Below are 24,944 nucleotides of genomic sequence, written 5' to 3'. Positions count from 1 at the left end.
CAAGGAGCGCTGAACTGGGCCCCGCCGTCTCCAGAACCGCTGAACTGGGCCCCGCCGTCTCAAGCACCGCTCCGCTGGGCCCCGCCGTCTCATGAACCGCTCCGCTGGGCCCCGCCGTCTCAAGAACCGCTGAACTGGGCCCTTCAAGGCAAGGAGCGCTGAACTGGGCCCCGCCGTCTCAAGAACCGCTGAACTGGGCCCCGCCGTCTCAAGAACCGCTGAACTGGGCCCTTCAAGGCAAGGAGCGCTGAACTGGGCCCCGCCGTCTCAAGAACCGCTGAACTGGGCCCTTCAAGGCAAGGAGCGCTGAACTGGGCCCGCCGTCTCCAGAACCGCTGAACTGGGCCCCGCCGTCTCAAGCACCGCTCCGCTGGGCCCCGCCGTCTCAAGAACCGCTGAACTGGGCCCTTCAAGGCAAGGAGCGCTGAACTGGGCCCCGCCATCTCAAGAACCGCTGAACTGGGCCCTTCAAGGCAAGGAGCGCTGAACTGGGCCCCGCTGTCTCCAGAACCGCTGAACTGGGCCCCGCCGTCTCAAGCACCGCTCCGCTGGGCCCCGCCGTCTCAAGAACCGCTGAACTGGGCCCTTCAAGGCAAGGAGCGCTGAACTGGGCCCCGCCGTCTCAAGAACCGCTGAACTGGGCCCTTCAAGGCAAGGAGCGCTGAACTGGGCCCCGCCGTCTCAAGAACCGCTGAACTGGGCCCTTCAAGGCAAGGAGCGCTGAACTGGGCCCCGCCGTCTCCAGAACCGCTGTACTGGGCCCCGCCGTCTCAAGCACCGCTCCGCTGGGCCCCGCCGTCTCATGAACCGCTCCGCTGGGCCCCGCCGTCACAAGAACCGCTGAACTGGGCCCTTCAAGGCAAGAACCGCTGGCCCTTTGGCAGACGTGGCAGGGCAGGATCTATCTCGGGCAGGGCTGCAGGATGTCCTCTGGCCAACTTGCCTCCTCCAGTGGCAGTGGGGTCTGTTATGGACTGTATGGACCGTGGCTTTGCACTCCCCAGGATGGCCCAGTGGGCAGGCCACCCACTGTATGGACTGTTTGGACTGTGGCTTTGCTCTCCCCAGGATGGCCCAGTGGGCAGGCCACCCACTGTATGGACTGTTTGGACTGTGGCTTTGCTCTCCCCAGGATGGCCCAGTGGGCAGGCCACCCACTGTATGGACTGTTTGGACAGTGGCTTTGCTCTCCCCAGGATGGCCCAGTGGGCAGGCCACCCACTGTATGGACTGTATGGACAGTGGCTTTGCACTCCCCAGGATGGCCCAGTGGGCAGGCCACCCACTGTATGGACTGTATGGACTGTGGCTTTGCACTCCCCAGAATGGCCCAGTGGGCAGGCCACCCACTGTATGGACTGTTTGGACTGTGGCTTTGCTCTCCCCAGGATGGCCCAGTGGGCAGGCCACCCACTGTATGGACTGTATGGACTGTGGCTTTGCTCTCCCCAGGATGGCCCAGTGGGCAGGCCACCCACTGTATGGACTGTTTGGACTGTGGCTTTGCTCTCCCCAGGATGGCCCAGTGGGCAGGCCACCCACTGTATGGACTGTTTGGACTGTGGCTTTGCTCTCCCCAGGATGGCCCAGTGGGCAGGCCACCCACTGTATGGACTGTTTGGACTGTGGCTTTGCTCTCCCCAGGATGGCCCAGTGGGCAGGCCACCCACTGTATGGACTGTATGGACTGTGGCTTAGCACTCCCCAGGATGGCCCAGTGGTCATGGAGTCCCCTCGTGGATCTGGCGTCGTGTACTCAAGTGGCTGAGGTGCCCCCCCTTCCCTTCCCCCTGAGGTGCCTGTCCTATTTTCTTTCTGATGCCCCTGCAGTGTTCTCTCCGTGGAGTTCTTGTCGTGGGACTGGGCCTTGCCCCTTTGCACAGGACCCCTGTGATCCACGGACAGTGGTTGGACTACATTTAGTAGCTGTGTATATTTTGTACATAGTTTATTTATTTATTGGGATTACTGGTGTACATATTTCAATATATCTGCCCGTTTATGATCTCTTATTTTGGTCTTTGCATTATTTCGGAGGGGGGTGGTTTGTGGGTTGTGACAGTGATCTGTGGGAATGCATTGATGTGTGTGTTGTAGTGGGTGTGGGTGGGTGGCTGTGTGCCGGTAATCTTTTCCCTCCCCTGTGTCGTAGGTGCAGTATTCACCGATGTCTTCCGCGCCGCCGGGCGTGCTCCTGGTATATGAGCAGGTATAGGAGTGCGGGGATGACCTGCAACTCTGGTTCCATACTGCCGGAATCTCGCGTGGAGTGCGTAGAGGTGAGCGTTTTCCCGTTCGTAGTCTGTTTCCGCCGTGTTCTTATCGGCGGTGCTCCCGCCCCGGAAAAGGTGGCGGATTGGTGGGTCGTGATAGGGTGGGCGGTACATTGTCTGCCGCCTGGCTGTTGGCGGGGACCGCCGCGCTGTTTGTTTGTACCGCCGTGGCGGGTGGAGTGTTAATACGGTGGGCTGTGTTGGCGGTTCCCGCCAGGGTCAGAATTGCATATTTTAGACCGCCGGCCTGTTGGCGGCTTGGCCGCCGCTTTATCACCGACCGCCAGGGTCAGAATGAGGGCCTTAGTCTCTTTTTTGGAGATTTTCTTCACCGGGACGAACCTGCACGTCAGGTCGGGTCCCGATTGAGGCAAGCCGGCCAGAGTTGCTGCAGCGGGTTGGTCCCTCTATGGAGCTTTTTTTCAAAAGTTCTCCAAACTTCTCCAAACTTCTGGATCTTCTCCCAGATGTTCCTTTAAGGCTATTTTGGTTCCACAGCTCACCCCAAGGTTCTGGAGGCTCTGGGATGATCCTTGGGGGTGTGGACTACAACTCCCAGAATGCATCTGGTGCAGACTCCTTTTTGGCCACTGGGCAGTGGTCAGCTGGTTGATTTCTTCAGGAGTTGGTGCAGGGGACTCTGGTTAGCAATGTTTCACCTGTAGCAAACAGGGAGTCCCTCCTTGAACCAGTTGAAGCCAGGCAAAGTCCTTCTTGTGGTGAAGCCCAAGTGTGCAGCTGGTGCAGAGTGCAGGGTCCATGTGCAGGCCAGGGGTCCAGGAGGGCAGTCCTTCTTCTCCTTTGGTTCTTCCTTGTTGGAATCTGATGGGGATCTTAGGTGTGGGTGCAGGTCTTCCAGTTTTATCCCTGCTCCTCGGTGAAAAACAGGGGGGTCCTGGTTCTCCAATCAGGTGCAGGGTCCTTCCTCCTGTGCTGACCACTTCCTGGGAAGTGTGGCAAAAATCAATCCCAGGGAGCAACATTCCTCAAAAATCCATCATGGCTGAAAGTGATTTTTGGAGGTTACATCTGGCTGAGCCCACCCACTGGCTAAAAATCCTAAACACACCCCTCTCCTGCCCTCTTCTAATCTAATCAAGGGGGTACCTAGTTGTCTGGGTTTGCAGGATGTGGGGGTGTTGCTGGGTTGCTCCAAACTTCCTTCTCTTCCTTTGAAGACCAGTTTGGCAGCCCTCCCCCTTGCTGCCTCACCATCTGCTGAGGGGAGATCTCCTCCCACAGGCACATCTCTTTGTGTGAAGCCAGGCCACTTCACACTTCATCAATGCAGCCTGGCCAGGCTGCCAGAGGCTGGCCAATCAGAGCACAGCAGCAAAAACACTGCAGGGCTGAAGTTGGAACATTTTTAAGGCAAAGTTTAAAACTCTTTACCTGAACAAGTTATATTACATCCCACAACTGGAAGTTGTGGGATTTATTATAACAATTAATTTGATACCAAACTCTTGGTATCTGTTACTTAAGGGGACTTTTAAAATTAAAATAAAGTCTCCCCATTCTAGTCTATAGAGGCCATTCACTACAATGAGGGAAAAACGAATTTGGCTGTTGTACCTCACCAGGGCTTATAAAACTATTTCTATCACGTCCCTGCTTATAGTTACATGGCACCCATCCCTAGGGGCACATAGGGCACACCTTAGGGGTGACGACTTATATGTAAAAATAAGGTAGTTTAAGATTTTTTAACTACTTGTAATTCCAAACTCGAATTGGCATGTAATTGTAGTTTAAAAGCAGCCAGCAAGGCAGGCCTACCTTTAAAATGACACTGGGCACCTCGACAGTGTAGCTATGAGGGCACTACCTATGCTGGGGTCCCTAAACCTCCATGCCCTACCATATACTAGGGACTTATAGTTAGGTTAACTTTGCCAATTATAATTAGCCTAATTTGCATATCCACTTTACACAGAGCACTGGCCCTGGGACTGTTAAGCAGTACCAGGGCACAGCCAAGAGTCAGTAACCACCTGTACCTGTCCAAAAAGTGTGGGGGTGACCAGGGCAAAAAGGAGGACTTTCCTACACACTTCCACTGTTTTGGAAACCAACTTCACCTCCAACTTGTGCACAGGATCCCAGGCCTGGATATCCAATATGGAAGCCACAGGCTTTCATCACTCTGCTTCACTTTCATATTCAATGCATATACTACAATAGTCACATTCCCAAACACACAAAATACACTTAGATGGGATTAGGTGACAAACAGGGTATAAATCTGACTACGCATCGGTGACACCTTCTCAACCAGTGCCAAATAACTCATTTTTAGTGAGTGAATGAAAAAACTTTTAATTTACAGAGTAGTGTGAGAAGATCTTTAAATGAGACCTTTACTTTTTTCTGCGCCAACTTCCCTTGTGCTACAAACAAATCCTGGTTGGGACACTCCAGGCTATGCTTAAAAATGCTGTCTTGCATGTGGGAGACCACAAGCTAGGGTTCTGAATGTTTTCATAATGTGTACACTCAAATTCACACACTAAAAATGACTGCTCCACATACGGAGCACTGTGCATAATGTTTCTTTCTACAGCTTGCATTCTCCGATTGCTTGCTAACTCAGAAATCTTTCTCCTACTATGGTCCAAAACCCTGAATAAAAAAGTAACCTTGATGGACTTCTACTTGACTCCACTCCTATATTTCATCAGTGACCCTCTTCTTACCTTCCATCCTCTGCATACCTTATATTCCTGAGAATAGCCTCCTCTCGGTCTCACGCCTGTCTGCCTCAATCCTTCATAGTGCGATTCTGCATTTGACTGATACCTTTTTTCACAACCTCTCCTCTTTAAAACCCTATCTCAGTAATACACTTACTAAAATTCTGCCATCCTATTTCACCAACCATTCACCTGAAACCACATAGCAGTTGCAAATGATCACACGTACCTGGTGTTAATACATCACAGAGCAACTGGAGTAAATGCACACAATTGTTTCTTGAGAGCACATTACTAATTCCAATAACCCCTAGATTAATGACTAACCTGGGGTTCTGGAGTAGTGTGCTACTCACCACTAAACACGTCAATGCCTCATCATGGGTAGCAAGCACCATGTAAATCCAATTATTATTATAATTTTCCCTTTGGAGGTGGCAATGTTAGACAGCTGTGCCATCAATGTTTCAACATTATTATTGCTGCTGTTGTTGGGGCCTTACATCGTCATGGTGACACACTCCTAAAATTCCATCCTAAAAGAGCAGCTGTTACCCTCCAATTTATGAAGTGATGTGTGCTTGGGGCTTTGACTATGTACGTTTTCATTCCTAGTAGTTCTAAGTCAGGGGGCGGATCGGTTCCATGCATCATGCAGTCACTTCACATCACTGGTGGGGTTGCCGGTGCCTGATGATAGTTGGGATTGTCAGATTGAATAGATTTTTGGAGGAGCTTTTGTCGGAGGAATTTTTGCATTTCTTATATGGGATGAACCCACTCAGTGACGTATTTTGTTTTCCCCCCTCCCCCCCAAACCGTGCCACTCACAAGCTTTCTGTTCACTGCTATTGACATTCGATCAAACCCAGAATTTATGTGGAAAAAAATTGTATCTAATCTGAGTTTTATAACATGGCATACCATCACAGCCTTGTGAGGAATCTTGTGATGGGTATGTAGGGAGGAAATATAATCTCCTGATTATTGAATTAAAAGCTCCCACTTCCTCTTCTTATGTGTTGGCATGTACGAAGGACAGGGCTCACTATTTTGTTTCATTATAGGATCAAGTGTCGCCCGAAGGTCCCCTTGATAAATATGATCTGTCACAAATTGGATTATTGATCGAGGATCTCAATGTGCACAGATTTCCGTGCTGCGGGCCTGCCTTGTCAGTTCATGTAGTGTGTGCTGGCCGCATATCATCCGCATGTCGGTTACGCCGCTCTCCTGCTGCACCCACAATTCCTGCCAGGCTCTATTGTGCAGCAATCTATGGCAGCTCCACTGTATCCTTTGAGCGACACTGTCTTCCCACTCACAGAGGTCAATTGTGATAAGGCAGAGGCTGTCTGTGCACAGGCGCTGTATCTGGGGAATAGCTTTGGGTTTAATCACTGCCTTTTTATTTTATGGGCATGTCATGGTCAGGTCTCTATGCCCACTTACTGGTTAGTAGAAGATTGCGCTACCTACTGTCTGAATTTTCTGTCAGGCCCTACCATAAACACAGATGCCACCCGGTCTGATGCACATTCCCGAATCTTCCCTAAAATGCAGCCATCTTACCTCGCCCAATCAACACCTCCAAGAAAACTTTTCTAGTTCTGCCTATTATTTAAAGCCTATAAATAGGCAAACATTTATTTCAGAAACGCTTCTAAACACTGAGAACGGAGTCCTTTCCCCCTACATTGGTTCCACAGAATTTCAGCAGTCAACTAACTACCTCCATAAAAAGGCAATTTACCAGACGTACGGATTGACACAATTAAATCTCATGTGTTTTACCAGGACTTGTGTTCTGGTGTTTAAATCCATTGTGGGCACAAGGAATGAGAGATCTGAAGGTGCTAGTAAAAGTTGTTCCTCAGCCTGTATCATACCTGACATGAATCCTTCCCGCCCTCCATCACACCGGCACAGAGCATTCCATCTACAATGGTGTCTTCAGGAAATGCAGCAGCACAGACTTCTGTTGAAATTACGGTCACATTCAAGCACTGTAGGACATCAGGGTAAGTTTCTAAATGCAAACAAGTATGACAGTTAATCTACATTGAGGTAGTGCAGCATCAGGCTGGCTAACTGTACAACATTTGTAAACAGTAATAGTGTCTGGAGAAGTTTGAAAGTGGTAGGGAGCCAATATCTGCTCTCACATACACCAACAACCTAAGCTCATCAGGTTCTGTTAAGTTATGCGAATTTGTAAAACACCCAATCACCCGCAAGGGTATCCTGGTGCTGAGTTAGGTTGGCTTATTGAAAAGCCAGGTTTGCAGATTGTTGTAGAATTCAAGGAAAAAGCAGGAGGCTGTGACATGGAGTGGAAGGCCATGCCACGATTTAGGAATGATGTAAGAGAATGCCCATCCACCTTCTCTGGTTCTATATATGCATGGGATGTATGTGACGAGGAGTGCTGTGAAGCAGAAGTGTCTGGTTGATTGACGGAAGGAGATGGAGCTGTTATGTATGTTGTGGCCATGGTGTTTGGTAATGGGTCCCAAGCCCATGAAAAATTTGGAAACAAATACCCAATCATGTAACAGTTCAACTGAAGAGAAACTAACAAACATATCTCATGGTTTGATAGTGTGCCAGCTTAGCTGTTATGTACGAAGAGATGCTGGAGCCCCCCTCCACAAAGAAACAATGACAAAAGTGTGGTAAACAGTGCATTTCTTGGTACAGCACCACAGTGATTTTCTAAGCAATGGTTACAAAATTATACGTAGTATGGAGTATGTGGTGCTTTTATTTACTTCTAAATTTGGACACAAAAATACAGGAGATTAGACACCTGGTTTAGAGTTTGGCAGATGAGCTAACGATACACAAACATGATAGATATCCTGTTTGCTTTATTGCAAGTGCCATAAAGTCACAAACATGATAGACATCTTGCTTGCTCCATTGCAAGTGCCATAACATATAATGCACTTGTCATAAGGTGGACAAGCTATTCCTCATGTTTTGATAGAGTAACCCGTCCACCAAATTCTAAATCATGCTCAAATTGTTTAGGACCATGGTGTAAGAAAAAAGTTCAAATCTGAGTTGTGAATTTATTCAGTTAAAAAGGGAATTCAAAAGACTAACAGGGAGGTATGATTGTTGTTTCAATAATTATATATGTTCTACCTTCAGGGCTGGTAAGAGTTCCCCATCCAGACACAAGACAGATAGTTCCCGTGGGAGGACAGGTGCTGGCCAATGGGATCTCCGCTACATATTCATTGAAGACAGCAGGAGTTGCTAGTTTGAGCAGCATGATGTCATTTTCATAGGTATATGAACAGAAGTTAGGGTGAGGACACATTTCTTCTGCATACGTGTACTGTTCAGTCCCCTCGTATTCCACAAGATTATGGTCGCCTAAAACTATCTGCAGACCACTAAATAAAAAAAGATTAAAAAATTCATGTTTACTGTTTTAAATGCACCAATATCCACAACATACATTGTCTTACACCAAGCATGGTATACAAGTCGGATAAATAGCAAAAGATAAAAAGCTATTTTCCCGATGGTTAGGTAGATTGCTGCATCTTTTTTATTTTGAAGGATACGCTATTGTTCCATGTAATTCATTGTGATTAGTCCACATATGACAGGTAAAAGGACAATTATGAGTTCTCACTCCTAGTCGCCTCACACATCATTTTGTTCCCTACAATATCTTCTTCCGGTGGAACACATAAAAAACATTACTTCTAGAATTTCCGCCCCCCATTTGAGTCTGTTCCAGTTAATAAACACAGTTATCACTGAACCTGGCGAAGCGCAACACGTGTATATTTTTGCATATATTTATTTAATTGTATACAGCCCATCAGGATTACCTTACGATCCCTTTAAATTAACTGGGAAAATAGCAGCAACAGTATATGACAAAATCAATCTATAATGTTATGCAATGACGGTGCCATATCCAGTATTTTAGAGTTAGTAGTACTAGAATAGTCACAAATGAGAAATCAAATGTCAACCTGAAAGCTTACATTTTTCAGGAGATTCTTGAATCATGTATGCGTGTGTTCGTCCCCGTTTTGAAATGTTATTGTTCCACATAGTTGAATGAAGTGTTCTGCAGAGTTTTAATATGGTGCCACTTTCAGTAAGTAGCACGTGTTACTTTCTTTAGAATGCTTTGTGTATGCATCACAGAATTATGAATTATGAATAAGAATCCTTGATCCCACTTGGCACTGATGGAGTGGGATGTATGATGGAGCCACGCATGCCTTTACAACGTATTGTTTAAAACGCATGTGTCTTTACAACAAATTGTTTTCCCACTCATATGCCTTTATGACTCATGCCTTAACCTCCAAAATGTAAGTATTTTACAGGTAAGTATGCCTGTCTTCAGCCTGCACCAGAAGAAGGAAGGAATCTCCCTTGAAGTGAAGGAGTCACTTCCAAGCTTCAGCAGGCACCCCTCTGCAGCGAAACCGGTGGCTTGGGTCCCCTCTCCTGATAAAGTCCGTGGATCCAGCATCACAGGTGGTGGACTGAAGTGGTCCTGATAGTCCTGAAGTCCAACTAGCCAACTTTGGTGGAGGTGGAGGTAAGAGCTTGCCTCCTAAACGCAAGACAGTACCCCTGTGCACCGCGTGTTTTGCAGTTGTCAAGGCTTGTTGGCATCCTTCCACAAACTTCTTCATGCACCGTGCAGCTCCGGCCCCCAGCACTCTATCCTGCAACGCACAGCCTCCTGTGTGGTTCTCCAGCCGCGTGGGATCCCTTTGTGTAGAGCTGCCTGGGCCTCCTTTTGCACCTTTGTCCTGTGCTGTGGGACTCCTGTGCATGCTGCCTGGTCTTCTGAGGGCTCTCTGAGTTGCTGAGAGCCCCCTCTGTCTCTCCCTCCTGGGTAGAGGCCACAAGGTCCCTCCTGGTACCGGGCAGCGCCATTTTCCGCTAATGGTAAGCTTTGCGTGTGCCAAGGCTTGTTGGCAGAATCCAATGATGCAAAACAAACTAAAATGATCAATCCGGCATGGGGTATAATTTGCACCAATCAGGAACCTGCATCCATCTTCTTGAGTGCAGTACTGACTGTTCTTCACTGGTGGCTCTTCTTTTGCACCTCCATCTGGCTTAGCAGGGCCTCCTGTTCTCCCTGGACTCTTCAGTGCTTCTTGGACTTGGCCCCCTCCTTCCCCATGTCTTCAGGTCCAGGAATCCATTTTTGGTGTCTTGCTGTCTTTTCTGTTTTTTGCATAATCTCATTTCTCGTATTCTTGTGTGTTCTAGGAAAGTTACTGTGATTTACTCTTGCTTTCTGGGCTCTGGGGTTGGTTCTATTACTTACCTTAGGTGTTTTCTAATACTCCCAGCGTCCCTCTACACACTACACTTGCCTAAGTGGAAAACCAACTTTCGCATTCCACTATTTTAGTATATGGTTTGTGTTCCCCCAAGGCCCATTTCCAACTATTGTGATTTTCACTATTTGCACTGTTTTCTGTTTTTACAGCTACTTCTGTATTCCAATGTATATACTGTGTATATTACTTACCTCCTAAGGGAGTATAGTCTTTAAGGTATTTTTGGCATTTGTATCACCAAAATAAAGTACAGGTAAGGTAAGGTGTAAGGTAAGGTAAGGTGTAAGTACCTTTGGTACCCACCACAAACCAGGCCAGCCTCCTACATTGGTGGTGCAGCAGTGGAAGTTCTTGCAATTGCCTTATCACTCTGTCACCGGTGATTTCCACAGGAAAGCATACTCTGTACCTAGAGCTATACATACAAAAACCTAGTTACAGGATCTAGTCTCTTACCTTGCTTCTAAGAGACTAGAGGTTAGGTAGAGTAGGTTTTATTTTCACTTACACTACTCTAATACTCACTACACTATGTCTACTGCTGGGCCTAGCTCTGGGGTCATGGATACTACCTATGAAGGCATGACCTTCACATGACTCAAAGGGCTTTGCTCAGAGAGGAGCTTAGATGTAGGGAAGAACCCTAATAAGAATTTCCTGTTACACCTCCTTCTCCAGGATGATCAGGAGCATGCTGACAACTAGGAGGAGGAGGGGGAGGGAGATTCCGACCCCTTAGAGTCAGGGAATCATCCTGGTGATTCAGGGGAGGGCTCTTCATAAGATCTCCCCCCTAGCAAACCATCTAGTGTAGCTGGCAGTGGGAGGGGTAGTCACTCTTCGTGGGCTCCCTTCACAGCTAGAGGTTACGATGGTTAGTAAGGTTAGGGAATGATCTACCTCTGGCCACTGTCATATCACCTCAGTTTCTGAGGGATCCCGTGGCTCAACTCCAGGTGATGACTCCATAGATAGGGAGCTCAGGAAACAGAGACTGGAGGGGGGCAGGCTGAGGCTGCAGCAGCAACAGCTAGCCCTAGATAGGGAGTCCTTGTCTGTGGAGAGAGAGAGGCAGGAGTTGGGTTAGTTCCCCATGGTGGCAGCAGCAGTTTCAGGAGTTATGGGGTCAAGGAGGACACCATTGACTCTAGAAACTTACAGAAAACTGTTCCCCCATACAAGGTGGGGGATGACATTCAAAAGTGGTTTGCTGCATTTTAGAGGGCCTGTAAAGTTCGGAGGGTCCCTCAAAGGCAGTGGGCTGCTATCCTTTGGTTGTCCTTCATTGATAAGGCAAGGGACAGACTCCTCACTGTCAGGGAAGATGACTCAGATAATTACAGTATCCTTAAGAATGCACTCATATATGGTTTTGGGCTCACCACAGAGCAATACAGAATTATCTTCAAATAAACCAAAAAGGAATCCTCACAGGGATGGGTTGACTTTGTGGACTGTTCTGTCAAAGCTTTAGAAGGCTGGTTACATGGCAGCAAAGTGTCTGACTATGAGGGTTTGTATAATCTTCTATTGAGAGAGCATATTTTGAATAACTGTGTGTCTGATTTGTTACACCAATACTTGGTAGACTCAGATCTGACCTTTCCCCAAGAATTGGGAAAGAAGGCAGACAAATGGGTCAGAACAAGGGTGAGAAGGAAAGCTCATATAGGGTGTGACAAAGAAAAGAAGAAAGAAGGTGAAACATCTCAAGACAAGCATGGGGATACATATAAAAATAAAGATTCCTCTTCAGGTCCACAACACTTCTCTGGGGGTGGGGACAAAACTTCTTCTTCCTCTTTTACACACAATAAAAATCATTGGTGCCATGTGTGCAGAGGTAAAGGCCAAGGGGCCAGGGGACAAGTCCTGTCCAGGTAAAGCCCCTGAGCCTACCACCACTGCTTCACTCACTTCAACTTCTAGTGCCCCTAGTAAAAGTAGTAATAGTGGTGGTCAAAGTGAAGGTTTGATTGGGTTCACTTGTGGGTCTATCATAGGAAATGGGGTAGATGTAGAAACCCCCAAAACAGTTTCTGTCTTACCTGGTGGCATTGGTCTTGCCACATTGGCTGCTTGTCCCCTTAACATGGATACGTACAAGCAGTCAATTGAAATAAATGGTGGTGAAGCCCAGGCGTACAGGGATACAGGTGCCAGTATCACTTTAGTGACTGAAAACTTGGTGTCACCTGCACAACACCTGCATACTGGTTACAGGTTACTGATGTCAATAACTCCACTCAGTCTTTCCCCTTAGCTGTAGTGCAACTTAGTTGGGCTGAAGTTACTGGCCCTAACCAGGTGGTGGTATCACCTAGCTTAGGTAATGACCTAGAGGCCTCAGGTTCGGCTGAAGTAGAGTTTAGGACCCATGCATCCATGCTGGGTATCCCCAAGAATTTGCTTCCCTTAATCTCAGGTGAGATGAAAAAGCAAAAAAGAGAAGGAGCCCTGAAGCCTCAGGATCCTCCTTGACCCACAGGTAAAAAGGGTATCAAAGTATCCCTTCCCCACCCTACCACTAAAGATACTATTCCTGTGGTGCGAGATACCTCTCCTACGGTGGAAACTGTACCAAAGGAGCCAATAGCTAACACAGCTGGTCTCCCAGAGGTAAAAGTACCCCTCTGTGGGAAAACTAACACAGAAAAGCATCCCTGCCCTGTATATGACAATTTGGAGCAACCTTCCAGCCCACCCAGAGAAACTTTAGTGCAGCACCACTGCACTACCTCTAAAACTGAAGAACAGCAGCTCAGCTTAATGTAGAGCCCTTGGGAAAACACCCCTGTCCTCGTCTACCCCAAAAGGGACAGCAACCCTGTCCTCTCTTAGAGCCAGGGGGACAAACATTTTGCCCTGCTCTAGCCTTGCTAAGAGAGCATCCCTGTCTAGCATTCCAATCCTTAGGACAGCAACCCTGTCGTGACATAGGATCCCAGGGACAGTCATCCTGCCCCACCTTAAAACTTAGTCAGAACCTTAAAAATAGGGAATCTCAGAGTTCACACTTGCACTGTTCTCTAGCTAAAAATCTCCAGAGTGGTTCACCTCCTCATAGGAAAGGCACCATATAGTGGATGATAAAGGGAGTAACCACTCTATTGCAGATCCACTTATCACCGCTTAGACGAAAAAGTCTCAACTGACCAAGGTTAGTATTACTGTCCTTCGTTTGCGGGGGTGGGGGAGGGGTTGTGTGAGATAATAGCCTATTTCTAGCATGGTTACCCTATTTTTGGTCTGTTTGTCAGTGTGTTTGACTGCGTCACTGGGATCCTTCTAATCAGGACCTTCTTCTTGGGTGCAGTGCTGACTGTTCTTCTTCACTGGTGGTTCTTCTTTTGCACCTCCATCTGGGTTAGCAGGGGATCCTGTTCTCCCTGGACTCTTCAGTACTTCTTGGACTCGGTCCCCTTCTTCCACAGGTCTTCAGGTCCAGGAATCGTTGGTGTCTTGCAGTCACTTCTGGTTCTTGCATATTCTCCTTTCTCATGTTCTTGTGTGTTGTAGGAAAGTTACTGTGATTTACTCCTGCTTTCTGGGCTCTGGGGTGGGTTCTATTACTTACCTTTGGTGTTTTCAAATACTCCCAGCACCCCTCTACACACTACACTTGCCTATTTGGGAAACCGACTTTCGCATTCCACTATGTTAGTATAAGGTTTGTGTTCCCCCAGGCCCATTTTTAACAATTGTGATTTTCACTATTTGCTCTGTTTTCTAACTGTTTTATAGCTAATTCTGCATTCTAGTGTATCTAGTGTGTATATTACTTACCTCCTAAGGTAGTCTCTAAGGTAGTTTTGGCATTTGTGTCACCAAAATAAAGTACTTTTATTTTTGTAACACTGAGTATTTTCTTTCATGTGTGTGAGAACTGTGTGTCTCCTAGTTAGGCCTTGGCTGCTCATCCACACTACCCCTAGAGAGATTGGCTTCTAGACACTGATTACATTTCACTAATAAGGGATGACTTGACCTGGTATAAAATGTAACCTTTGATACCCACTACAAACCAGGCCAGCCTCCTACAGCTCCAGGCTGATGAAGAAGTCAGTAGCACTGGCAAGGATGGCGTCCGGGCTGCGGTGCGAACTGGGACGATGCAACGCGCGGTGTCCACAGGTCACGTTGCAGGTAGTGGCTCGGTGATGGTGTCCAGTGACATCATTGAGACCAGAGCTGCGGTGTGAAGCAGGGTGGTAAGACGTGCTGTGTCATCAGGTCATGGTGTAGGCAGTGGCATAGTCTTTGCTGAAGCAATGTTGTCAGAAAGCCCAAGTCGGTGGTGCGGTGCGGGCTCCGTGAGGCATCCACAGGTCTCAGGTGCAGACAGGGATGCCTGTTGACGACACTGGAGTCGATGGTGCTAGCGTCGGTGGACAGAGGCTGCGGTGCGGGATAAGACGGTGCATGAGCAGTGTCCACAGGCCAAGATGCAGGCAGCGGCACCGATGTCAGCAGGAGCGTCATCATCGAGGATGCCCAGGCTGCGGTGTGAGCAAGGCGATGCCCGAGTGCACGGCCTACAATTCACGGTGCAAGCAGCGGCTCGGAGGCTGCGTCAGGTGGCGGCATCAGTGAAACCAGGGTTGCGGTGTGAAGCAGGTGGTGCTGCTCTGTGAGGCATCGGCGGGTCACAGTGCAAGCCAGCGGCGTCATTGGAGGCGTAACAATGGTTTTTCTTCCTGAACAGCACAGAACACACAGTTCCCAATGCTGCTGGCAGATGAAACTGAAGTCTTTGGTATCCCTGAGAATTCCAACAGGAGGCAAGCTCTACTTCAAGCCCTTCGATAACTCTCTCAAGCAGGATAAACAGCAGAATTCACCCTTTCCTCTCTTTTACGGCAGAAGCAGCAACTGCAGGCCAACACAGCAAAGCAACAAAGCAAAGGGGCAGTACTCCTCCTCCAGATCTTGAGCTCTTCTCCTCGGCAGAGGTTCCTTTTGATCCAGAAAGATTCTAAAGGTCTGGGGTTTTGGGTCCACTACTTATACCCCTTTCTGCCCTTGAAGTAGGCCTACTTCAAAGGAAAGTCCCTGTTGTTGACAAGATCTTGCCTTGGCCAGGTCAGGCCCCAGACACATACCAGGGGGTCGGAGAGGCATTGTGTGAGGGCAGGCACAGCCCTTTCAGGTGTAAGTGACCACTCCTCACTCCACTCTAGCCCAGATGGCCCAGGATATGCAGGATACCCCCACCTCCATTTGTATCACTGTCTAGAGGAGAGGTACAAAAAGCCCATCTGTCAAACTGACCCAGACAGGGAATCCACAAACCGGCAAAGGCACAGAATGGTTTAAGCAAGAAAATGACCTTTTTCTAAAAGTGGCATTTTCAAACTAACTATCTAAAAAACAACTTCACTAAAATATGTATTTTTAAATTGTGAGTTCAGAGACCCCAAACTCCAGATTTCTATCTGCTCTCAAAGGGAATCTGCACTTTACAGATATTTAAAGACAGCCCCCATATTAACGTATGAGAGGGATAGGCCTTGCACAGTAAAAATCAAATCTGGCAGTATTTCAGTATTAGGACATGTAAAACTTATCAGAACATGTCCCACCTTTAACATACACTGCACCCTGCCCAAGGGGCTACCTAGGGCCTACCTTAGGGGTGCCTCACATGTGGTGAAAGGGAAGGTCTGGGTCTGGCAAGTGAGTACATTTGCCAGGTCGAATTGGCAGTTGAAAACTGCACACACAGACACTGCAGTGGTAGGTCTGAGACATGTTCACAGGGCTACTCATGTGGGTGGCACAACCAGTGCTGCAGGGCCACTAGTAACTTTTTAATTACAGGCCCTGGGCACCTCTAGTGCACTTTACTAGGGACTTACTAGTAAATCAAATATGCCAATCATGGAAAAACCAATCAACAGTACAATTTATATAGGGAGCACTTGCACTTAAGTACTGATTAGCAGTGGTAAAGTGATCAGAGACAATACACCAGCAAAAACAGAGTCCAGTATACTATAAACCAGGAGGTCAGAAAGCAAAAAGACAGGGGAGACACGCCAAAAGCTGCCAGGTCTAACACATGTCCCCTCCAGCGGAGAGTAGACCATCAGAGTTGGTGTGATCTGTGCCAAGGGGGTGTTCCTGCAAGTCCTTGATGCTGGCCTTCACTCTGTCAGCTAACCTGTAAACTTTGTGTTTCACAGGCAGGCTGTCCCCAGTGTCCACATCGTACGTGCAAAGATGGATGACACTTGAAGTGAGTGAGAACAGAGCTGCAAACCATCTCAGTAACTGGTGACAACCACTCTGCTGCTCTAGAGTCAGAGAACGGGAGAGGACCACACCTTCTACTTACCCATACTGCTCTTTGGCAGACAGGTGGTCAGGGAGAGGTTCACTCTCCTCTTCCACCCCATCATCTGTAGCCAGAAGCATGGTCAACTCAGACCTCTTGAAGTGGGGTATGAGGCGGTTCACATGTAGTATCCTCAAGGGGTTCCTTGGGGTCTGCAAGTCCACGAAGTAAGTGATGACACTCTTGCGCTCCTTCACCTCAAATGGCACTGTCCACTGGTCCTGCAGAGCACAAGGCTCTACTGGGGCCATGACCCACACTTTCTGGCCAGGCTTAAACTCAACCAGAGTGGTATTCTGGTCCTACCAGAGTTTCATGTCTTTCTGGCTTGCCTCCGGGTTCTCTAGAGCAAGCTTCCTGAAGCAGGCAGTCTGGTTTCTGAAGACCAGCATGTAGCTAAACACATCCTGGTGTGGCTTCCTCAGAGCTCAGAGGCCCTCTGACCGTGTGCCCATACAACAGCTCAAAGGGGCTAATGTCAACCCCCTTCTGAGATACTTCGCGGTAGGTAAACAGAAGGCATGGTATGAGGACATCCCACTTACGCCTCATGGAGTCTGACAGACGCCCAATCATGCCTTTCAGGGTTCGATTGAATCTCTCAACCAACCTGTTAATTTGGGGGTGGTAAGGAGTGGTGAACTTGTAGTTTACACCACACTCCTTCCACATGGCCTTTATGTACATGGACATAAAGTTGGGACCCCGGTCAGATTCCACCTCCTTGGAGAAACCTACTCAGGTAAAGATCCCCATCAGTGCCTATGCCACAACGGGTGCCGTCACCGTCCTCAGAGGGATAACTTCCGGGTATGAACTTGTTGCTCAGCGCTGTCTTGGGGGTCCAGAGGTCCGACTATGTCAATGCCCACAACAGGGAAGTGTTGGAGGGGGTTTTACATTTCCCTCCACTATTGCCACTTGCTTGGCAAGTCTGATGGGTCTTACAAAACGCATCTGAACTTTTTCTCATTTGGGGCTAGTAGAAGTGGGTGACAAGCCTGTCAAAGGTCTTGCCCTGCCCCAAATGACCTGCCAGAGGCACATCATGAGCCTAACTCAGTAGGAAGGATCTAAAGCGCTGGGGTACCCAAGCACATAGCCTGCCCCAGGCTCAGCAGCCTTAGGCTCGCTATACAGGAGACCATTTTCCTAATATATCAGGTGATCCTTGGGATCAGTGCCAGCTTTCTGGTCCTCAGCCTGCTGCCTAAGACCGACGAGGGTAGGGCACACCTTCTGCTCTGCGCAGAACTCTTCCCTGGTGGACACCCTTCTTGCTGCCAATGGGTCGGCTCCGGTAGGTCTCCCAGTTCGGCCACTTTTTTCCCTGTAGGTGCTGTGGCGTCCCCCTTGAGGTCAGCCTCCTCCCGAACCGTGGGAACTTCGGGCGGGTTTCACGTGCCCCTTGCCCTTTCTCTTGGCAGTCATCTGGGCCACTGTTTCAGGCCTCAGGTCTAACTGATCATCCTGACTGGCTACCATGGACCAAGTGGTCACACATGCCCACTCTGGCAACCCCAACATCCCCAAGTGTGACCTGAGCTCCACCTCCTTTAGGGCAGAATTATCCAGGTCATTGCCCAACAGACAGTAAACATGCATGGTGGGACTCACAGCTATCCTCATGGACCTGAGACCCCCCTCACTCAAAGGGAACCTGCGCCACCCTACACTGGCGCTCGGAGTTGTCCACTGCAACTACTTGGTAGAATGCACCGGGGACTATCTGCTCTTCAGAGATGACACTGGACCACAGTCCCCAGCCCAGTATATCTGAGAGCCTTTACCCTCTGCCCATTGATGGTCACCCTTTGTCTTTATTTGTTAGTCGTATCAGGCATTAGGTTTCACTGGATAATCTCACCATCCACTAGTGAGACAAGGGTCCTCTCGGTTGGTTTCCCACACCTACCGGAGACCAACTCCTACCCAAGCCCTACACTGGCCAAGCCCTTGGTCTGCCCACTGGTGGGTGGCTGTGTCCACTTGGGACATTGGGGATCCCCCTTCATGACATCCTTTGTCAGTTCTCAGTCAACTGGTAAGTGATAATCTTGGGTGTCCTAATATTCCACAATATGCTATTCCGACCTACAACCGATTTGATGGGTTGTCTTCGCTTAATAGAGTACATTGACTTGTGAGCTCCCCATCAACCACTGAGTTTAGGGGTAATGATCTTTATGAATGATTAACAGAAATATGAATCCCCTAGAAGGAATAAAGGCATCTTGTAATTTGGTGCCCCCTTTGAATATTTTGAGTATTTTTAACTTTCATAATCCTGATGCCACACTAAAGCGGGTGGAGTGTATTATGGAAGGACCTCATCTCACCACTAAGGGGGTCTTATACTGGAATATTGCATGATTGTGTAACAAGCATAACACTGTACAAGGGTTGATCTTTGGTTCCCGGTTTCAAATTGTTGTCACCAGGAGACATGGGCTGTTGATCTGATTCATGTTAATGGGTATAAAACTTATCATGTTCTAGATATTCCTTCAAATTGTGGTAGACCAAAAGGGGTGTTATGCATTTATATTTCAAAGCATGTGACCTCTACTAACATTACTGTTGCGGCAACAAAAGTATACTATCAGATTATTACTGTTGAAATTTAGTTAGTTAGTTTTTACAGTAATGAATATGATGGAAATAACCTCTGTTCTCCAACAACTTGATAGCAATCTCACCTTATTAGGTACTGATGAATCCAAGGAACTGATCATTCTGTGCGTGGGGGAGGGATGTTAATATCAGTCTATGTCCTCTGACATCCAAAAAATATATGGATTGATAAATAATGATAATAGTGATACATCTCACTCCTCTCATTTTTTGCTACGGTGATACATTAAATGAGTTACTGTTTAAAAATGGTTTTGGCTTTCAGTAATGATTTAGGTAACCCACCTGTCCCATTTAGTAGCAATTTTAATGGTAGAGGAGAGAATAGCGTGATAGATTATGTGCTTTTTCCTAATGGTCTCAAAATGTATTATTCATGACATTTCGATAAGTGATCATTTCCCCCAGAGTGCTGAAATGAATATTAATCTTCTTAATGATCAGGTCGTAAGACATAGGACCACAGTTGTTCATAACATTGAAATTGCTCGTCCAAATGGGTATGCTCTGTGATGGTCACTGGTAGATCCTAACAAGTTCCTGAAGAGGTTAATTAATACACAGCATGAAGCATTTGGAATTTGTTTAGACAATGCAGCTGGGACAAATTAAGTTATTGAAGCTTTTATGATAATAACAAAAGGGATGAAAGAAGGGCTAACAATCCATTGGAAAAGCATGGCACCAGAGAAAAGGGGGTGTTCTGATTCTGCATGCAGTAATGCCTATAAGAGATAAAAAGCTGCCTTACGAAAATCCCAAAAAATCCACAAGAAGTCGAGGCTAGTAGACTGACATACAGACTAGCCGTGAAGCAGCAGAAGAAAGGCCAGAAAGATGAAGCTTGGGAGACCCTGCACAAACCTATTCTCAGGAAAGATACCACTGCCTTTTGGCATGTGATTAGTTCCCCTTTTCTGAAAGAGGGAGATGGCCCTCACTTAGAAATTGCCATTAGCGGAACTGATTGGGTAGGCCTTTTTACTCACGTCTATTCTAGGCGATTGGAGAATTCAGCTGGTTCAGGTTCTTCAGTATCTGACTCCCCAGTAAAACTTTGCCCCTTTCACATGTTAACCTGACATTTAACCTAGAGGAGGTTAATATGGGTTTAAAAGTGAATAATGGAGTAAGCCTGTCACCCTCTAGAAGGCTAATGTTGCCTTGTGGAGCTCACTAAAGACCTTGGTCTTTTGGCAATAATCAAACAGGGATTAAATTTGAGCCTCCTGAAAAAAATATATATATATGTTCTTAGTGTTTGTAGATTTAACATCTGCCTTTGACTGTGTTGTTCATGACAAGTTGTGGATGATTATGAATGACCTGAGGGTTGACCCATCCATAGTAAACTTCCTTAGAGAAATGCATTCAGGGAGCAGGGCTGCGGTATGGTATGGGCTTAAGGGCGAGTGTATAAAATCATTCAGCATAGAGAGAGGGGTAAGACAAGGTAACATGCTCACTCCTTTCCTGTTTCCCTTCTATACAAACAAACTGGGAAGTGTTAAAGAAACCATTTGTAGTGACCTCCCTCAAATTGCCCACCAACCAATCCAGATCTCCCTCTATGATGATGATGAGATGCTTATGGCTTGTATCCCTTTGGGCTTGCAGAACCTACCTAATGTGTTTGTCTCAATTATAAACAATTTGGGATTAAAAGTTAATATAAGTAAAACTTTTATCATGAAGTCTGGAAAAAGGAATATGAAGTGTCATCATATTTTGATTGAGAGCACCAAGATTTGTTTTACCCTAACCTTTTCATATTTGGGTATTTTATTAGATATGGAGGGGACCTAGATATATGCAATCAACTGTAGGAGGCTTCAGCTTATTAAAACGATCATGTCCTTGTTCAGTTTTGCTAGGAAGCTGAGCAAGAAGCCCTAAAATGAGATGTTGACTATCTATAAGTGTCGCACTACCGCTATATATGGGACAGAATTGTGGGGATATGTTAATTGTCAATTGTTACAAATGGCTGAAAATGCCTTTTTAAGGAATCTCCTTGCTGTCCCGAATTGCTGTCCCACCTTTGCTTGACACTCAAAACTGGGGGTACCTTTTCTGGCAGAATTGATTAAGTCCCAGCCTGTTTTGCTCTGGCATAAGATCTGGCCATGTGAGTTTATTTGATCAAATCGGAAAGTTTTTAGAGACTGTCTTAAATCCCCTTATGCTCTTAAAATCCTGTGGCTTATGTATGTTAAAACATTTTTAATAGACCTAGGGCATACAGAATATTTTGATCAACCAGAATTTTCGACTTGTATTTCTAGAAAGTTTTACAGTCAGAGTGTTTGTCCTTGCTTGAGAATTTAAGGTTATCATTTGAATTACTGAAGCCCAGTGTCCTCAGCAGTCAACTGATTTTGGTGAGTTACAAAATGCAACCCTATCACAAAATTGTACAAAACTGCTGTCACAGATTCGTACTAACACATTTTAGGATGGACATATTTCGCCCTATGTTTTTTGGTTTTTTAACTATAAACAATTGATCACAAACTTTGTTAAAATGTCCCTGTATTGATTTAAAATAACATGCATACTGTCTTATTTTGCAAATATTATGTTGATTTGAGAAAACATTAAATCAAGCCAGTGTTGAAGTCTTTAAACTTCGTACAATGTTGACCACCGTTTTTATTTTTACAAACCCTTCCAAATCCTTACACTTGTGCTTTTATGTCACGCTATTTATAGGCTGGTATTACTCGTAGAAAGCTTTTATTGTCAACTTTATCACCCCCAAAAACCATTCTCAATGTTTTTATTCTGCATTGCATAAATGTTTTATTATTTCATTTGAACTTTTTATAACTTGTTGTTAGACTTTTCATCCTTGGCCTGGTCTTCCTTAACTTTTTGCCTCTGTTCCCCAGGTTGTTGATGTGTGCTGGACTCTGATTTTACTGTTTTTGTTACTCTGGACACTTTACCACTGCTAACCAGTGCTAAAGTGCATGTGCTCCTTTGCAAAATAGGTATGTAATTGGCTTATCCATGATTGGCATATTTGATTTACTAGTAAGTCCCTAGTAAAGTGCACTAGAGGTGCTAGGGTCTGCAAATCAAATGCTACTAGTAGGCCCACAGCACTGGTTGTGCCAACCACATAAGTAGCTCTGTAATCATGTCTCAGACCTGCCACTGCAGTGTCTGTGTGTGCCGTTTTAACTGTAAATTCGACTTGGCAAGCGTACCCACTTGTCAAGTGTAAACCTTCCCTTTTCCTACATGTGAGACACCCCTAAGGTAGGCCCCAGGTAGCCTCAAGGGCAGGGTGCAGTGTGTGGTTAAGGTAGGACATATGGGTGGTCATTACAGCCCTGGCGGACGGTGTTAAAGCGGCGGTAAGACCGCCAACAGGCCGGTGGTAAAAAAATGGGAATTATGACCGTGGCGGAAACCGCCAACAAAGACAGCCACTCTAACACTCCGACCGCCACGGCGGTACAAACAAACAGCATGGCGGTCACCGCCAACAGACAGGCAGGAGACAAAGTACCGCCCACAGTATCACAACCTACCAATCCGCCACCTTTCCCGGGGCGGATTTACCGCGGATAAAAACACCGCGGAAACAGGAATTTCAAAGGGAAAACGCTCACCTCTACACACTCCACGAGGAACGACGACACCATGGAGCCGGAACTCCATATTCTTCCTGCACTAGTCTTCCTGCTCCTATACGACGATCATCAACGCCAGCGGCGAAGACAACAGTGAGTACTGCACCTACGACATAGGGGAGGGGGAGACAAAAGACAGGGACACACACACGCAACATCCCAACCCCACCCCGACCCTCACCCACTGCAACACACACACCAATGCATTTCCAAACATTACAGTAACAACCCCCAACACCCCGGAAGAATGCAAAGACAAAAGGAAATGAGTGGAACCATTGTAATATATCAAAATACAGTAAGCAAATATCTACATATATATATATAAATATGTATATATATACACATTAAACAAAATATACTCCACGATTAGTAGTGCAGGTAATGGACCACAAAATGCATGGGCGAGGCCCACACTAGATACCTGATCAAAACGGAGAGAACACTGCTGGGGCATCAGATAGAAATACAACAGGCACCTCAGGGAGAAGGGAAGGGGGGGCACCTCAGCCGGATGAGTGCACAACGCCAGATCTACAAATGGGCTCAATGCCCATTGATGTATCCTGGGGAGTGCAAAGCCACAGTCTCTCAAGTCTCTACAGTGGGTGGTTTGCCCACTGTACCATCCTGGGAAGTGCAAAGCCACAGTCTCTCAAGTCTCTACAGTGGGTGGGTTGCCCACTGTTACATCCTGGGGAGTGCAAAGCCACAGTCTCTCAAGTCTCTACAGTGGGTGGGTTGCCCATTGTACCATTCTGGGGAGTGCAAAGCCACAGTCTCTCAAGTCTCTACAGTGTGTGGGTTGCCCAATGTACCATCCTGGGGAGTGCAAAGCCACAGTCTCTCAAGTCTCTACAGTGGGTGGGTTGCCCTCTGTACCATCCTGGGGAGTGCAAAGCCACAGTCTCCCAAGTCTCTACAGTGGGTGGGTTGCCCACTGTACCATCCTGGGGAGTGCAAAGCCACAGTCTCTCAAGTCTCTACAGTGGGTGGGTTGCCCACTGTTACATCCTGGGGAGTGCAAAGCCACAGTCTCTCAAGTCTCTACAGTGGGTGGTTTGCCCACTGTACCATCCTGGGGAGTGCAAAGCCACAGTCTCTCAAGTGGATAACAGTCTCCACAGGTTCTGGAGGGGGACTGGTGCCCAGAGTGCTTCATCCTGTGAAGGACAGAGGTAGTGGATGCATGTCTCCACAGGTTCTGGAGGGGGACTGGTGCCCAGAGTGCTTCATCCTGTGAAGGACAGAGGTAGTGGATGCATGTCTCCACTGGTTCTGGAGGGGGACTGGTGTCCAGAGTGACGGTCCCAGTTGCGTCACTGCCCCTCCCGCCCATGGGCTAGCGGGGCTTGAGTTGGCGGTCTTTGCCCTGTTCAGCGGAGCTTGCCATGGCGGTCTTTGCCCTGTTCAGTGGTGCTTGAGTTTGCAGTTCCTGACCTGTTCAGCGGCGCTTGCCCTGTTCAGCGGTGCTTGCCCTGGTCAGCGGTGATTGAGTTTGCAGTTCCTGACCTGTTCAGCGGTGCTTGCCCTGTTCAGCGGTCATTGCCATGGCGGTCATTGCCCTGTTCAGCGGTGCTTGAGTTTGCAGTTCCTGACCTGTTCAGCGGTGCTTGCCCTGTTCAGCGGTGCTTGCCATGGCGGTCTTTGCCCTGTTCAGCGGTGCTTGAGTTTGCAGTTCCTGACCTGTTCAGTGGTGCTTGCCCTGTTCAGCGGTGCTTGCCATGGCGGTCTTTGCCCTGTTCAGCGGTGCTTGCCCTGTTCAGTGGAGCTTGCCATGGTGGTCCTTCATTGCCCAGCTGGGCTGGGGCTGGCGGTCCTTCATTGGGCAGCTGGGCTGTGGCTGCCGGGGCCCTCCTGGGCAGCTGGGCTGTGGCTGGCTGTGGCCTCCTGGGCACTGACTCTGGTGGTGGGCTCCTGGCCAGTGACAATCGGGCTGCCCTCCTGGGCACTGACTCTGGCAGTGGCCTCCTGGCCAGTGACGATCGGGCTGCCCTCCTGGGCACTGACTCTGGCGGTGGCCTCCT

General features: G+C 47.6%; 1 protein-coding gene across 1 annotated transcript in view; it reads right to left on the bottom strand.

Moving 5' to 3' along the window:
- Positions 1-24,944, bottom strand: part of LOC138246425 (trypsin-like) — a 261,406-nt gene that overhangs the window by 21,793 nt on the left and 214,669 nt on the right. Inside the window, exons 3-4 of the mRNA XM_069201034.1 lie at positions 8,117-8,370; positions 6,856-6,995 (exon numbers count right to left, since the gene is read on the bottom strand). Coding sequence (XP_069057135.1) covers positions 6,856-6,995; positions 8,117-8,370 — 394 coding nt within the window. The remainder of the gene's footprint in view (positions 1-6,855; positions 6,996-8,116; positions 8,371-24,944) is intronic.

This window comes from Pleurodeles waltl, chromosome 7 (assembly GCF_031143425.1).
Source record: "Pleurodeles waltl isolate 20211129_DDA chromosome 7, aPleWal1.hap1.20221129, whole genome shotgun sequence".
Taxonomy (NCBI): domain Eukaryota; kingdom Metazoa; phylum Chordata; class Amphibia; order Caudata; family Salamandridae; genus Pleurodeles; species Pleurodeles waltl.
Note: the sequence above shows the minus strand (reverse complement) of the source record. Positions and strands in the feature narration are given on the sequence as shown.